This window comes from Grus americana, chromosome 22 (assembly GCF_028858705.1).
Source record: "Grus americana isolate bGruAme1 chromosome 22, bGruAme1.mat, whole genome shotgun sequence".
In the NCBI taxonomy this organism is placed as follows: Eukaryota; Metazoa; Chordata; class Aves; order Gruiformes; family Gruidae; genus Grus; species Grus americana.
This window is the reverse complement of record NC_072873.1, coordinates 7,065,819-7,083,260: the sequence shown is the minus strand read 5'-3', so window position 1 is coordinate 7,083,260 and position 17,442 is coordinate 7,065,819. Positions and strand designations below refer to the sequence as shown.

General features: G+C 54.2%; 1 protein-coding gene across 1 annotated transcript; it reads right to left on the bottom strand.

Moving 5' to 3' along the window:
* Positions 1-760: 760 nt before the first annotated feature.
* Positions 761-2,183, bottom strand: LOC129195383 (feather keratin Cos1-1/Cos1-3/Cos2-1-like). The gene is made up of 2 exons (XM_054801322.1): positions 2,156-2,183; positions 761-1,077 (listed from the first exon to the last, which is right to left on the bottom strand). Exons 1-2 carry the CDS (start codon positions 2,181-2,183, stop codon positions 761-763), a joined length of 345 nt encoding a protein of 114 aa, XP_054657297.1.
* Between the last annotated feature and the right edge of the window lie 15,259 nt (positions 2,184-17,442).

The window sequence follows — 17,442 nt, the reverse complement described above, 5'->3', positions numbered from 1 at the left end:
CCACAGGTCCTCTCTGGAGGACAGCAGTTGTCAGGATTCCTGTTCACATGACGTGCTCCAGGGCCAAAGGGGTATTTCTGAGAGGAGACGCAGCAAGGCAAGGAGTGAGGGCCATTGGCTGTGGAGTAACTAGGATTGTCTTGCTCAACTTCAGGAGGAAGTGCCCAAAAGAAGACCTGCTGCAGTGTGTCCCTCCCTCTAATGCTTATATAGGAGTGATGAAGGGTCACCTTGTTCCCCCACCTAATTACCCCCCAAAGCAATGTCTTTCTCAACAGTCAGTAGGCAGAGGAATGACCACCTGAGGGATACAGACAAGGTTGCATCAATTTATTACTGAGTCTAAAGAGGGAAATGAGGTCACTGCAAGTGGAGGCCCCCAGTGCGGGGAGGAGCAGGAGCAGCCAAGAATCTGTTTCCCTTTTCCTGTTGGCAGAGTTCCCCCAGGACCAACCTGTCGACCTGCCTGGCAAAGGGAGGCAGGCGAGGAGATTACTCCATGCTGGTTTCTGGGGTCCTCACAGCAGGCTTTGAGGGGAGCACAAGACACCAAAGACAAGAGAGGAAAAGGGTGAGGGGAAGAGAGGAAAGGTAGGCATTGGCTGTGTTTTCAGAGAGCCCAGGCTGGCCCCTTCCAGTCTGCCCCTGCCGAGCAAGCCAGAGATGGTCAGCTGCCCTTAATGCCACAAAGCTTGATCCTCTGCCCAGCATCATGTTCTGAGTTCCTGGGGGTCCTTGTCCGAGGCCATTGCCAGTATCTTTAGCAGGGCAGGCATCTGCGGCCACAGTAGCGGCTGGTGATGCAGGAGAGGTCACAGCATCCAGAGGTGATGGGCACTCCATCACAGCTGAGGATGCTGCCAACAGCAGCGGAGGTGGAGGAGCCCACAACGGTGTTCTGTGGGAAAGAGCTGAGGATGGGGCCGGGCAGGGTCACCACCACGGGGGAGGGCTGGATGACAACGGTGGAGTTCTGGCACTGCCTGACACAGGGCTCATTGCAGCTGTTGGCCAGCGGGGTTGGGCCACAGGGCTGGCAGGGCAGGCAGGGCTGGCACTGGTCGTAGCAGGACATGTCTTGGGGCAGAGGTTCACCTGGGAGAGAGGGTAGGGAGGAAATAAAACATGGGGATGTGTGAGGAGCAGCCTGTCACCACACCATGAGGGAGCCAGAGAACATGCAGGGCCAGGAGGCGGAGGCTCGGCAGAGATGTATGAGAGCTTCTTGGCCTCGTCCTGCCAGGGCCCATAAAAGCCACAGAGCTCCTATGCAGCCACTGTTTAGCCCCTGAGTCCAGAAGCCACCTCAGTACAGTCCCAGCTTCCCTCCATGCCTAACCTTCTCCCCACTTCCCTCTCTCGTGACAAGCAGCCCCAACATCTGGCCCAGAACAAAGCTGGTGTCACCTGAGAAGCCCACTGAGATGAGACCTCCTTTTAGAGAAATCAGAGAAGGAGAAGGAGCTTCCGACTCACCTGGTTCCCAAGGAGAAGGAGGCAAGAGAAGTGGCTGAGGAAGTGAGGAGTTGGGCTGGCTTTTATCATGGACCTTTACTGCCCCAGGCTGCCAGAGGCATCCCTTGTAGAGGTGATTATTTTCTGACAAGCTCATCTTGAATGCAGATCATCCCAGCAAATGCTGTGGGCTGTGTTCTGGCTTCCTGCACTGCTGTCATTTCATGTCCTGCTTTATGCCAGGCACATTCCTCAGTGAAGGCATCTTCTGTGTGACAGGATGCTCAAGCACTTCCCGTGCAGAACACGTCAGTGTGGGCAGAGGACTCATCTCACATGCTGGAAGAGTCCAGAAAAGATCACTCAAGATGAAGTAAACAGCTGGCTCAGACAACACACACGCACAGACACACACACAGGCACACACACAAATCTAGTGCTCTAGACATGTAGAGTCAATTGGGAAGACTCAAGACACCCAAAGAGAGGCTGTCTGCACTGCCCAGGGCCACTGCACAGGTCGTGGACTTGACAGAGTCTTCTTCTGCATGTCCTGTGTCCAAGGGTTCAGTGTGGCTGAGGGAAGACTGGTCTGCACTCGGTGAGAGCCGGAGATGCAGCTGATGAGAGTGAGGTTCCCAGCATGACACTTTCACTGACACAGAAGGCCTCTCCCTGCTCTCTGTCTGTCCTAGAGTACCCTGGACATGGATATGGCCTTTAGCCATGGCATGGAAATGCCTGTAGGCTCTGATAGGACAGACGGTGGGTTCACTTCTGATCATATGATGAAGCAAGCCATGCACAGGTGACCAGGTAGGCAGGTCTTGCTGTGATCTTATGCTAGCTGGGGAGTTCAGAGGCCACAAATGATGAAATGCAGGATCAGTGTCTCCAGAAGGATGGTTTGTCCCATTTACCGTGCATGTCTGCTTTGGGATGGGATAAGTCCTGTGTTGGAGATGATGTCTCCGCACTGACTGTGGGGAGAGTCTACAGAGTCTGTTAGAGCAGGTCCAGAGGAGGGCCACACAAATGATGGGAGGGTTGGAACACCTGTCCTGTGAAGAAAGGCTAAGACAGTAGCTGTTTAGCCTGGAGAAGACACTGTGGAGACCTTATTGTGGCCATTCAGTATATATATGAGGCTTATACAAAAGGAGAGAGACTTTTTGCCAGGGCCTATAGGGCCCTGTAGGACAGGACAAGGGGCAATTGTTTTAAACTAAAGGAGGGTAGATTTAGATTAGATACAAGCAAGACATTTTTTAGGATGAGAGTGGTGAGACACTGGAAGAGTTTGCCCAGAGAAGTTGTGAATGCCTCATCATTAGAAGTGTTCAAGGACAGGATGGATGGAATCGTAAGCTACCTGATCCAGTGAAAGATGTCCCTGCCCATGGCAGGTAGGTTGTACTAGATGATATTTCCAGGTCTCTTCCAAGCCAAACCATTGGCTCTGATTCTATGATTCTATGAATTTTGCTGACTTCAAAGATCATTCCATGAGGTCCTTCCCTCCAGGGCAGTGGGTTTGGGCTGAAAGAGTCTCTACAAGAGGATATCTTTGGAATATGAATCTGTCCCACAGGGCTGAAAGGACTTACCTGCCGAAGGGATCTTTCTCCATTTCACTCACAAACCTTTGATTTCCTATATTTACTAAGACTGAGAGGCAAATCATGGCACCAAAGTCAGAAGAGAATCCCTGTCCCTCAAGAGGTCATTTGGGCAGCGTGCATGGCAGGAGTGGGGTGTGTCAACACTCAGCAGCTTTGGCTTCTGTCCCCAGAGGACCCTCTTGGCAAGTTTGACTTTTCCTATGGGTCGTACTGGCCAGGGGTGCCATGTGTTTGACAAAGTGAGGCAAGAGTGTCTTTGCAAATGCAAAAAGTAGGTATGGAGGGGGAGGTCTACCATAGACTAAAGAGCCAGGTTGGCAGGAGGGGTAGAAGAGGTATGCATGGGGGACAGCATGCCAGAGGAGGCTCTTGCGCTTCCCATGTGGTGCAGGTGGTGGTGTAGTTACATGTCTGCTACACACCTGCTCAAGAAGAGCAGGCAGATGATGCCTTCTTCAGGCAGCTTGGGAAGGCCTCACAGTCACAGGTCTTTATGCCATGGGTGACTTTTACCACTGCAGTGTCTGCTGCAGGAAGAAAATGGCTAGGCATAAGCTAAAGGGGACATGTCTGTGGTGTATGGAAGACAAATTTTTGATGCAGGCAATCCACGAACATACTAGGGGAGAGGCTCTTTTGGACATGCTACTCACAAGTGAGGAAGAACTGTTGGATGATGCAAAGTTCAAGGGCAACCTGGCCTGCAGTAACCAGGAGACTGTGGACCTTAAGATCCTCAGAGGACTGACCAAGAGAAACAGAATGACTGCTGTCCCGGACTTCCCGGACATCTTAGTCTCATCAGGGACATACCTGCTAGGCAGGACATCATGGGGAACTGCCCCAGAGTGCACAGGGTCCCAGGAGAGCTGGCTAACCTTCAAGGACCGCTTCATCATACCACATGCATGGTCACTCCAATATGTGGAAAGGTGAGTCAGAAAAACCTGGGGTGGAAACTTGCAAGAGACATGAAGGTAATCAAGAAAGGTATCGGTAAGTCTATCAGCAGCAAAAGGAAGGCTAAGTAGATGAGAACTCATTGTTCGGTGAGGAAGGGGACTTGGTGACAAGGGATAAGTACTCAATTACTTATTGATAGGGAATTACTTATTGATAGGGAAAAGTACTCAATTCCTATTCAGCCTCATTTTTTACTGACATGGCTTCTCCTCAGGCCTGTCACATCCCTGATCCTCCCAGCAGACTCTGGGAATGAAACAGCACCCACAGTAGAAGAAGAACGAACTAAGGAGTTCTTACTACCACTTCAACATTGAACAAGTTCATTGGATGATGCATTGAAGAGTGTTCAGAGAGCTGACTGGACAGTCTCTACTGAGTCCCCGGAAGGAAGAGGGAGCAAATAGTCTCAGAAGCCTATTCAAAACTCACGAAAGGCAAGAAGGGGGTTGGGAGCAGCTCAGATGGGTTTACTGAGGGCAAATCATGCCTCCCCAACCTCATTGCTTTCTATGAGGAGGTGACTGGCACTGTGGGGACGGGCAGGGGCACTGGCTGTGGTGTACCTTGACTTTAGCAAGACCTTTGACATACCCTCATGGGGGCACACACATGCACAATAACACCCACACAGAGGTAGGTATGCACACTCACAGGCATGTGCACACACAGAGATATGTGTGCACACGTGATGTCACACACATGGGCACAGCCACACAAAAGAGCTTGCACACACCCCAAAGAGTAACTCCTATGCGTGCTCTTATAAAGAGGTGTGTGCACACACGTTTCCAAAGGACCCCATGTGCAGACACAGGCGCAGCCACCCCTCCACACCAACTTATATGTACAGATATTCAAACACAGATGCTTACACATATTCGTGCTCTTGCATGCATGTGTTTGCAAATAGATTTATGTGCATGCACGTGTGCCAAGATGTACACACATAAAAGGACATATCCATACACCTTGCCCACAGACTTACATATATGCTGACCAATGTCACACCTATGAGGTCTATGCTCACCTGCACGAAGGCACGTGTATGTGCTGAAACACATACACACTCATGAACAGATGTGACCAAACACATGCACACATTTGTATAATCTCACTCTTACATGTGCATTACTACAGGCACACACATACGTCCGAGTGCACACATGAGCACAGTCAGAGGAACATGTATGTGAGCATGAACACGTACACACACCGCTGAGAATCAGGGTGCTCGCTGCCAGCTCTCAGCCTCTCAGGATGACTGTAGGCAAGTCCTTCAGGTGGTACGGTTAAGGCAATGAATCGGACACCATCAGCTTTAGTGAGCTCAGGAGGTTGACAGTGGTTCAGTCAGCTGTTTTCTCACTAGAAAAGAGATAGAAACCACAGCAGAGTTGAAGCTGTCATGGCCTTTTCCAGGCAGACTCTCCATGTCCCAAACCTGTGTGTAAAGGATGACAGAAAAACTAGAGAACATCCATATTGCTGCAGACACCAAGAAATCCCCCATTAAAAGTGAGAAGAACTCCTACACCTTACATGCTCGCAGCTGTCCTCCCTGGTCTCCTTAAGGAAGATGTGGGGGTGTGGGACCAGCCCCAGCTCTGCAAAGGGAGCAGTGCCTCAGTGATGTATTCACATGGCTGCAGAGGGTGATGTGCCTGGGACAAGCCAGACTCCCCACAGGCTGCAAACACTGAGGCTGGGACATCAGAAGTGAGAGTGTCTGATCCCAGGCACTCAGCCTCCTCAAAGCACTCCTTAAAATGCTTTTATTAGCACAAAGACTAGAAAGAAAGAGAAAATAGTAGAGGTAACCTTACATCCCTTCAGATGCTGGGCACCCTGAGCTGCTCTACATCAGTTGTGCTCACAGAATGGTTAATGTTGGAAGGGACCCCTGGAGGTCATCTGGCCCACCCCCACTTGCTCAAGCAGGGCCACCTATTGCCAGTTGCCCAGGATCGTGTGTAGGTGGTTCTTGAGCATCTCTAAGGGGGGAAACTCAGCCACCTATTCCAGTGCTCAGTCACTCCCACAGAAACACAGAACACTGTTGCCCTCTCACCAAGGCACAGGCACTGTGCAGATCCCATCCACAGAAGAGCTGACAGTTGAGGGTTTGTTTTTTTTTTCTTCAGAGGAAACAGCTCCATTCCTCATTTGAACTGTCAAACACTAAAACCATACCAGTTGTTTATTGCATGTGAACAAATACCGGGAGCTTTCACATCCTTCTTTCTCAGGCTGTAAACCAAGGCATTCAGCAGCAGAGTAAGAGCCATGTAAACAACTGCCACCGCTCTGTCTAGTGACCATTTTGAGGTCACTTCGCACGTAGGTGAAGGCACACGGGCCATAGAAACAGGCCACAACAGTGAAACGGGAAGCATGTGTTGAGACAACTCTGCACTTGCCTTCCACACAGCAGAGTAGCAGGATGGTTCTCGCTCTGCACCTGTAAAAAGTGAGGATGAAGAGGAAGCAGGCAAGGGCCACACCACCAATACAGAAGATGATCATGGCCTTGTTGTCAGAAGTGCCAGCACAAGCCAGGGCCAGGAGATCTGGTGCATCAGCAAAGAAGTGGCAGATGTGCCTGTGCCCACAGTAAGCCAAATAGGAGGTGAGCATTGAACGCGGAGCAGGAGGCAGGCAACTGGCCAGACGCACACAGCCTGATGCTTGATGGCCCCATAGCACAGAGGGCTGCAGACAGCCAAGCAGTGGCCATGGGACATGCGAGGGTAGAGGAAGAATTGGTCCCTGCCCAGCAGCTGAGAGGAGTACAGCTGGGCCATGCAGCTGTGGAAGGAGATGGGTATGCCCTCTGACCTGAGGAAGTTCTCCAGCATCTTTGGAAGGAAGGCACTTGAGAAGAGATACAGAATCTTTGGCCTTCAGTCATTCTGAGATATGCTTCAGGAGCCATAATTGCCTCTTGATGGAGGACATCAGTGTTGGGATTTCCATCCTTCCATTTCTACGCTTTTGTCCAGACTTTTCATGCAGGCAATCGCATATGAGACTGTAGTGGCTGCCAAGAGACATTTCAATCAATCAGAAGGGATGAGATTGACATGTAAAAAATACTCTCCCCCCTCAGAATGGCAGCCAATTCCTGAGCACAAATTCTCTGGAGGGACCCATGAAGCAGTCAAGAGCTCTGCCTTCCCCTTCAGCTCTCTTGGGAAGTGCACCAAGTAACCTTGTCCTTGCTGATCTTCACATGCTCCTGCAAGCTCTGTATCAGAGCAATTTGATCTCCCTTAGAAATACACCATTCCACTGACCTTATTTCTGTGCTGACTGCCCTCAGCTCCCACATGCTCAGCTCCAGGTTCCAGCATCGACGCATTCAGCAGCATGGGCGACTTTTCCCTACTACTCCTGCCCATGTGTGCTGGCCATGACCCCTAGACTGGACAGTGGAGGGGAGATGAAGGTGGAGTAGCAGCTATGGGCCATCCCACGGGATGTTCCCTGCTTTACCACTTGTGCCATTCTGCAAAGCAAATCATCTTGCAGAGCCCCACAACCACCTCCTGCAACCCCAGTGAAGCTCCAGCCTTAGCAAGGAGAATGCCCTTCCTCAAGAGCTCATGGGGTGCTGACTCCTCAGGGCATCCTGCCTTTCTGGGCCTTTCTGGGCAGAGAAACAGCAAAGTAAGGTCTGATGATCACTGGCAGCAGAGCATGCAGGGATGTCTTCCTCAGCTCCAAGTGACAGTGCCCAAAAGAGGAGCCACTGCAGGCTGTCCCAGCTTCCCATTCCTCTGTGAATGGAGAATGTGCCCTCACCCTCCTCCACCACAGAGCAACACCCTTCTCCTTTGGCAGTATGGGGAGTGTCCACAGAGGGAAGGACCACAAGGCAGCCAGGCTTGAATGCAGCAGAACTTCAATGAGTCAAAAGAGGGAAACAATATCACACCAAGTGATGGACAGCAGTGCTGGGCACACCAAGGTCAGCCAATTGTCTACAGTCCTTGGCCATGGAAAAGTTCTTACATGGTGTCCGAATATCTGCACAACAGGTGGGGACAGATGCTCTGACCAAGGAGGCTGTGGTGGGACTTTGCTGCGAAGGGGAACCAAACCAAAGAAAAGGGAAAGAGAGGCACAGCCATGCCACTATTCTGAAAACAGATCCAAAATCTCGATCCTCTGCCCAACACCATCTTCTGAGTTCCTCAAGGTGGCTCCTTGGTGATTTCCCAGCATCATTCTCAGAGGAGGCACCTCCTGCCACCATAGCGGCTGGAAATGCCAGAGAGGTCACAGCACCCAGAGGTGATGGGCACTCCATCACAGCTGAGGATGCTGCCAACAGCAGCGGAGGTGGACGAGCCCACAACAGTGCTCTGTGGGAAGGAGCTGAGGATGGGGCCAGGCAGAGTCACCACCACAGCAGGCAGCTCAATAACAACTGTGGAATTCTGGCACTGCCTGACACAGGGCTCGTTGTAGCTGTTGGCCAGCGGGGTCGGGCCACATGGCCGGCATGGCAGGCACTGGTTGTAGCAGGACATGTCTCTAAGGGTGGAGGTGCACCTGGCAAGAGAGGGCAGGGAGGAAGAAGATCACAGGGGTGGGTGAGGAGCAGCCTTGTATTTTCTGTGTCACAAAGGAGCCAAGGCCACTCCTGAGTGGGGAGCAGGAAACTGTGCCACGAACCACACGGTCTTCATCATCCTATAAAGAGCAGCCTGCCTCAGACAGGGTCTCTCCTAATGTGTAAACACAACCCACCTCAGCCTTGTACCAGGCTCGGTGTAAGTAAACCGTCTCTACACTTTCTTCTGTCATGACAAGAAGATCCAAACTCCAGGGCTGGACAGAGCCAGTATCAGGTGGGATGCCTATCAAGTGGAGATCTCACTTTGGACATGGAGGAGAAGGGGCTCCAGACTCACCTGGTTCTCAAGGAGAAGGAGACAGGAGAAGTGGATGAGAGAGCAGGGGCTTGGGCTGGCTTTTATACCTGCCCTGCGTTGCCGCAGGACCAGAGGCACCTTTTGCAGAGGTAACAATTTTCTGACAAGCTCATCTTGCATGCAAAACATCACAGCTAATGATACGGGCTGTGCTTTCTTTTCCAACACTGCTGCCTTTTCATTTCCAAGTTTGCTCCATGCCCATTCCCTGATGAAGGATTCTTCTGAGTGCTGGGGTGAAAGGGCCTAAAATTTCTAGGGCAGGAATGCAGCAGTATGGGCAGAAGACTCAGCTCAAGTGCTGGACAGGTCCAGATGAGGCAAGTGACACAAGCCTGAGTCCTTCTGTTGGGACTGTTTGCAGTGTCGTTCTTAGGATGAAGCCCTTGAAGTGGCTTGCACAGGAAAGCAAATGACTTGACGACCACTTTGGACTTCAGCCTACAAAGACATTAATGCGCTGCACTAGAATCTCATTTTATTGTTGAAAAAGAGTGGAATCAGGTTTGAGGCCATGTTTCCCAAAGTTTGCTACTCTCCCAGTCATGTCCAGAACAGACCCTTTTCTGACAAGGGCTGTTGTGCACAGTGGGTAAATTTCTGAAGCCCATCTCCTCTCCGGAATATCTGTCAGCCTGAGCTCAGGTCCAACTTGCAGGCAGTGCAGCCAAGGGCTTCCCCCCTTCCTTTTAGTGACCTTCATGAGATCAGTGCCAGGGAGCTCTGCTGGGAGAGCTCAGCCAGGGCTGATTCCCCTCTCCATGGAGCTGCTTTTGAGCTGAGGCTCTCATGTAGCTGAGGACCCACCTCATTGCTTTCTCAGGAGGTCACAGGCACTGTGGAACCAGAGTAGGGCAGGAGAGGAGTGTACCTAGAATTTTGAGCTTTGACACAATTCTTTACTCCTTTATGATCAAATTAGTGAGAAATGGATTCAGTAAGAGTATGATAAGGTGTGTGGGAAATTGGCTGGATTACCAGGCTCAGAGAGTTGTGACCATGATGCAAAGCCCAGCTGGCCGATCCTTATTACTGGGGTCTAGCAGTAGAGACTAGCAGAGGAAGAAATACTGTGTAATGTTTTCATGACTACCATGAGTAATGGGCGGTGGGGAATTGCCAGCAGGTCTGTGGATAATACCCGGAGAGGGGAACGAGTAGTACCTGTCGGACACAGCTCCTATTCAGAGGACCTGGACAAACTGGAGACATGGGCTGACTGGAAGCTCACAAAGGCCAAAAAGAGCACAGGCAAGGTTTTGCTCCTGAGGGAGGAACCAGCCCATGTGGTCATGCAGGCTGGGGGCTGGCTGCCTTGGCAGCAGATGCACAGAAAAGGATGTGTGGTTTTAGGAGACACCCAGCTGAACAGGAGACAGCAGTATGCCCTTGCAGCAAACGGGACCAACTGCATCCTGAGCTCTGTTAGTCAAAGTGAGGCCAGCAGGTGCAGGAAAGTGACCCTGTCCCTCTGGCCCTTGTGAGACCACCACTGGAGTACTGCATCCAGGTTGGGGCTCCCTGGTCCAAGAAGGATATTGACAGAGTGAAGTGAGTCCAACAAAGGCCACCAAGTAGATTAAGGGGGCTGACAAACATGATGTGCAAGGAGAGTCTGAGAGAATTGGGCCTGCTCTTCTTGGAGAAGAGCTGTCTCAGGGGAGACCTTCTTGCCTTCTACAGCTATTCTTCAGAGGATACAGAGAAGATGGACCTGGTTCCTGGAAGTGCCCAGGAGGTAGAACATGAGGAGTTCTGATAGTTGGGGTTGTTCAGCCTGGAGAAGAGAAGGCTCTGGGGAGACCCAAATAGCAGCCTTCTAGTATCTAAAAAGGCCTACAGGAAGTGTGGTGGCCACCAATTATAGAATCATAGAATCATAGAATGGTTTGGGTTGGAAGGGACCTTAAAGATCATCTAGTTCCAACCCCCCTGCCATGGGCAGGGACACCCTCCACTAGACCACGCTGCCCAAAGCCTCATCCAACCTGGCCTTAAACAGTTCCAGGGATGGGGCATCCGCAACCTCCCTGGGCAACCTGTTCCAGTGCCTCACCACCCTCACAGGGAAGAATTTCCTCCTAACATCTAATCTAAATCGACCCTCCTTCAGCTTAAACCCATTACCCCTTGTCGTCTCACTACACTCCCTGATAAACAGTCCCTCACCATCTTTCCTGTAGGCCCCCTTCAGGTACTGGAAGGCCACAATTAGATCTCCCTGGAGCCCTTTTTTCTCCAGGCTGAACAATCCCAACTCTCTCAGCCTGTCCTCACAGGAGAGGTGCTCCAGCCCTCTGATCAGCTTCGTGGCCCTCCTCTGGACTCACTCCAGCAGCTCAATGTCACTCCTGTACTGGGGCCCCCAGAGCTGGACGCAATACTCCAGGTGGGGTCTCGCAGGAGTGGAGTAGAGGGGCAGAATCACCTCCCTCGACCTGCTGGTCACACTTCTTTTGATGCAGCCCAGGACACGCTTGGCTTTCTGGGCTGCAAGCGCACACTGCCAGCTCATGTTGAGCTTCTCGTCAATCAATACCCCCAAGTCCTTCTCCTCAGGGCTGCTTTCAATCCATTCCTCACCCAGCCTATAGTCGTGCTTGGGATTGCGCTGAACCACATGCAGGACCTTGCACTTGACCTTGTTGACCTTCATCCGGTTCGCATGGGCCCACTTCTCCAGCCTGTCAAGGTCCCTCTGGATGGCATCTCTTCCCTCCAGTGTGTTGACCACACCACCCAGCTTGGTGTCATCGGCAAACTTGCTGAGGATGCACTCGACCCCATTGTCCATGTCGCTGACAAAGATGTTAAACAGTGCTGGTCCCAGTACCGACACCTGAGGAATGCCACTCGTCACCACTCTCCACTTGGACATTGAGCCGTTGACCACAACTCTTTGAGTGCGACCATCCAGCCTATTCCTTATCCACCAAGTGGTCCATCCATCGAATCCATGTCTCTCCAATTTAGACACAAGGATGTCTTGTGGGACAGTGTCAAATGCCTTGCACAAGTCCAGGTAGATGATGTCAGCTGCCTGTCGCTTATCCACTGATGCTGTAACCCCATCACAGAAGGCCACCAAGTTTGTCAGGCACGATTTGCCCTTAGTGAAGCCGTGTTGGCTGTCACCAATCACCTCCTTATCTTCCACGTGCCTGAGCATAGTCTCCAGGAGGGTCTGCTCCATAATCTTGCCAGGCATGGATGTCAGACTGACCAGCCTGTAGTTCCCTGGGTCTTCCTTTTTGCCCTTCTTAAAAATGGGGGTTATGTTCCCCCTCTTCCAGTCAGCAGGAACTTTGCCAGACTGCCAGGACTTCTCAAATATGATGAAGAGTGGCATGGCCATTTCATCCACCAGTTCCCTCAAGACCCGCAGATGCAACTCATCAGGTCCCATGGACTTTTGCGCCTTCAGGTTCCTTAGATATTCTCAAACCTGATCTTCTCCTACAGTGGGCGGTTCTGCATTCTCCCAGTCCCTGCCTTCTGTGACCTGGGCAGTGTGGCTCAAGCACTTCCCAGTGAGGACTGAGGCAAAGAAGTCACTGAGTACCTCAGCCTTCTCCATATCCTGGGGAACCAGGTCACCCGTTTCATTCCGAAGGGGACCCACATTCTCCCTCGTCCTCCTTTTCTCACTAACATACCTATAGAAGCTTTTCTTGTTGTCCTTGTCATCCCAGGCCAGACTAATTTCTATCAGGGCTTTGGCTTTCCTAACCTGATCCCTGGCTGCTCGGACAGTTTCTCTGTATTCTTCCCAGGCTACCTGCCCTTGCTTCCACCCTCCATAGGCTTCCTTTTTTTGTTTGGCTTTGCCCAGGAGCTCCTTGTTCATCCACGGGGGCCTCTTGGTGCTTTTGCTTGACTTCCTCTTTCTTGGGATGCATCACTCCTGAGCTTGGAGGAGGTGACCCTTGAATATTAGCCAGCTGTCTTGGGTCCCTCTTCCTTCCAGGGCTTTGTCCCATGGTATTCTACCAAGCAGATCTCTGAAGAGGCCAAAGTCTGCTCTCCTGAAGCCCAGGGTAGTAGCTTGAAGGTCATCCATATCCTCGCTCGAGTGGCCTTCCACAGCCAGAGCCTGGTACCTGTTGCACAGGGGTACGTGGGATGGCGAGGTGGGTGAGGAGGTCTCAAGTACGTGAGGACGGGATCACACAACACTGGCTACTGACTTCTGCACTGGAACAGGCTGCCCAGAGAGACTGTGGATGTCCCATCCCTGGAAGTGTTCAAGGCCAGGTTGGATGGGGCTTTGGGCAACCTGGTCTCGTGGAGGGTGTCCCTGCCCATGGCAGGGGGTTGGAACTGGATGAGTTTTACAGTGTCTTCCATCCCAAACCATTCTATGAGTCTACAGTCTTCCTTGACATGGGGTTCATCTCTATGACCCATTTCAGTATCCATCCTCACCTCCTGTTGGTGTGTCATCTCATCTGTCCTGAGGGTCCACTGTGCCTTAGGCAAGTGTCATACCTTCTCCATCTGCACTGCCTACCTCAATGTAATGGCCCCCAATTCTGTGCCCGTGGCCTCAAGTACCTGAGGACAGGATCCCAGAACCCTGCACACAGCATGGCTGCTGACTTCTTGCACCACAAGGATGCCCCTGTTGAATCCCCTCATGTTCAGCCTGAGGAATCAGGAGATGAAAGCTGACCTCACCAGGTGGTCTTGCAGGATGGGGCTAGGCTAGAGTCAGTAGGAATTCTCCCTCTACATGAGACACCTGTGGACTGAGGAAGAGGAGGGAGGATCATGGAGTTGTGAGTCATGATGCCAGCTGGGGAGAGAAGCTGCCTGAGAAAGTGCTGGAAAGGAGGGCTGGGTTTGTTCTTGTGTTTGAGAGGCAGGAAGGCTCCAGCTGGCTCCAGAAAGGTGCTCTTTCTCTCCCAGCAGCACTGATTTGTCCTCTCAGAGGTTCAGCTCCTCCCCCTGTACTTGTCCCACCTCCCCTGCTCCCACCACCTCCTCCTCTGCTCGCCCTCCTTGCCCTGAGAACTGCCCTTCAGCACTTGCTTCCTCCTGCATTCGTACCTGACAGTCCACACCTGCATGGCATCCCCTGGAGACTTGACCTGAGAGCTTGCTTTTCCTTTCATCTTGATGGATGCGAGCACCCAGCAGAACCCCGTGCCCTTTCCTTCCAGGTGTCGTTTCAAATGCCCAATTTCCCAATGAGACACTTGGAGGAAATAAGAGTGCTGTAAAACCAGCAGGTACTTCACTTCCAAAACGTCCTGCCACGCCCTGTTGCTGTGCGGTTCCCGCTGGCCAGCAACGCCTTCCCCGTGGCCGAGGTGCCCGTGCCGGGGACAGCCTCTGCCCGCACTCCCGCACGCCCAGTGTCGCTGCGGGCAGCTCCGCTGCGGCCGCTCTGTCCCGCGGTGCCGCCTTCCTGCTGGCTCCGTGCTGCCAGCCGCTGCTCGCGGGGCCGCTGCCGGCCTTTCACGGGCCACTCGGCCAGCGACAGCGGCTGCAAGGGCGGCAGGAGCAGCCGGAGGGGCCCCGGGCCGGGGTCGGTGTGGTTTTGGGGTGCCTTGTCCCCGGGCAGCAGCACCTCCCGACCCGTTGCCGGGTTCCATGAGCTACGGCAGCGCCGGGTGTCCCCGCGACGGCGGCTCGTCCCGCTTCGGTCTGCGGGGGGACCAGGGCTCGGCAGCGCCGCGTTCCCCGGCCCCGGCAGGGCTCAGCCCCGGGGCGGAGCTGGGAAGGGAAGGGAGGGGAGGGTAGGATGCCCCGCGGGCGGAGCAGAGAGCCGGGGCTGGCGGGGGGCAGCGAGGCGCGGGCGGCAGAGCGGCGGGATGCGGCGGTGCCGGGGCGCAGGGCTGGCGGGGCTGGCCGCGGTGCTCCTGGGTGCGTGGGGCTGGCGGTGGTGGCGGGGCGCTGGACCTGGGGCTGCTTGGGACCGGCGCTGGGCAAGAGGCTCGCCTCTGGCACTCCTGCTTCTCTCTTTCTCCCTTCCTCTTCCCGTCTTCTCTTTCCTTTCTCCCGTCAATGACTCCCCCCTTCCAACTCTCATTCCTACATTCATCTCTCCACCAATTCTTAATGGGCACTGCCATTACTGCACATGTCGACAGCCTCTGGAAACCCTGCACCTCATCATCTCTGTATGGTCCTGGCTGCTTCTGCAGGATTTGTTCTGGGAAATAGCAGGCAGGGCTGCGTAGAAAGCAGATTTTCAGGTGTTTTTCTTTTTTTTCCTCCTTTCTGGCAGTGGCTGTGGGCAGAGCCCAGGTGCAGCAGGAGCCGTCGGCAGAGACCACCGAGGACACCGGCATCAACATCACTTGCTCACACCCCAACATACAAACCAGGGATTTCATCTACTGGTACCGTCAGCTCCCGGGCCGAGGCCCCGCATTCCTCGCGTTGGGCAGCAAAGGGACCAAAGAGGTGCCGGACCCGCCGGGGCGGCTGTGGGTGGCGGCAGACCGCCGGTCCAGCGCCCTGTGGCTCGCCCGACCCCGGCGCGGGGACGCGGCGGTGTATTACTGCGCCCTGAGAGACACGGGGAGAGGAGCCGGGGCTGCGGCCGGGCACGAACCACGAAGCAGGAAGGGCGGCGGGCGGGGCCGGGCGTGTGTGTCGGGGGCGGGGGGACAGCCCCGGCCGGGCCCGCCAGGGGGCGCTGCCGCTCCGCCCGCCGGGGCCGCCTCGCCCCGCCCGGCGCCGCCCGGCCACGGGCCCCGCGCCCCTTCCCCCGCCCGACCGGCACCGGCATCGGGCCCGCCGAGGCTCCGCAGACCCCGCGCCACGCAGCCCTGCCAGGGGCGTGCCCCCGACGCGGATCCGGAGACGCCCCCCGGGCAGAAACCTTCTCCCGTCCCTCACCCCATGCTCACCCCCGCACTCCCACCGGGGCGCAGAAAGAAATCCCCCGGTATAGTGCCGGCAGCGGGGCAGGAATCGCGGCAGGAGCGGTGGCGGTGTCCGGCGGTGCCCGGGCAGGAGCGATTGCAGCCGCCGGCCCCGCTGTCTCCCGGAGAGGAGCAGCGCCTTGCTGCTGTGCAGGGGGAGGCGGGCAGCAGAGATCCTCCTGCCCACGGGCAGCCGGACAACCCTCGCTCCTGCCGCAGGGACCAAGTGGGCATTGCAGCGCCTGGGCATCTCTTTCATCCCACTGACATTGCCAGGCCCTGGTCGAACAGAAAGACCCAGCTGAACCACTGCCAATACAAGGCCTTGCTTTGAAACCTCAACCAGAAATGCTTTCTTGGTAACTCTGTAAATCAGCTCTGAGACACAGTTACAAACTGATTCCTCCGGCTCCACAGTCCACTTCCCGATTGCTCCTGTGGGTGTTGGAGAGGCATCCTTTCGAGCCCGTAGTTCTACCTGGCCACCAATGCGAGAACGAGATACTGATTCTCACAGACACCTACAAGTGTATCCCACAGTGGCTAGTGCTCAGGACAGAGAGCTTGTTGCACAGGATTCCCCTTTACCTCCAATTAAGAGCCTTTGGTGTTGAAGTCCAGGAGGCAGGAGAGAAGCTTGGGCTGGGCACTTGTTGAATGACACATCTGAGACTCAAGGTCCAAGCTCAGCAGTGAGCCACAAAGAGATTTGCTAAGTTGCCCTATGGGGCTGAAGGTCTGAGGTGAGTGAGAACTGGAAAGAGGCCCCTGATCATGGGGTCCTGGGCCCCTCCAGTCCCCAATGTGGCCTGTGTGGCTGTAGGAGCTGGCACAACTGTGAACGTCCATGTTCACAGGCTTCCGAGGCAGGCAGGAAAGGTTCAGCCCTCTTCCCTGCTTCAGCTGGGGACTGGTGTGGCAGCTGTCGCTGTATTACAAGGGAACTGCTTTGCAGTCACTGGAGAGCAGAGGGCAGTCCACTGTCCTGCTGCCATGGTCTCAACAAACAACAAGATGCTGAAGGCCTTGTGGGAGCAGGGTTGTGAATGGGGGCTGCTATGCTGATAACCTGCTTCCTGCAGTCCCTGCCAAGCGTGTGAGCAAAGGTCCCTGGGTGAGAAGTGGCAGAGGAGCCCTGCTCCAGACATTAAAACCAAGTGGCCCTTTTGCTTGCCTGAGTATTGGGGTTCTGGGGCCCAGGGTGGGACAAGCAGCTGGGGGTTGTGGGTAATGTGGGTAGGCGAAGGGACACAGAGGGACTGCCTGTACAACAGAGAGCTGTGTTGCAGAGTCTTCTTCCTGCCAGAGGGAGGGAGCGTGTCTGTCCCTGTGCGGCTGTTTTCGGCAGCAGATGCTCTTTACAGTTGTGTTTCTCTTCAGGTGCCTCCTCTATGGCCAGAGGTGAAGGGAAAGAGTGTGCAACACCTGGGCCCAGGCACTTCCTTGTGTGCCTGCTCCTTTCTCCATCCGGACACTCCCAGGGACAGGGTGGACATGGGTGGGTGCAGGGGTGCCTTCTCCATCTCCTGCAGGGCTGGGTGCAGGCCTGTGCAGCTGGCTAGGTGGTTGATGTCAGGAGAAGTTTGT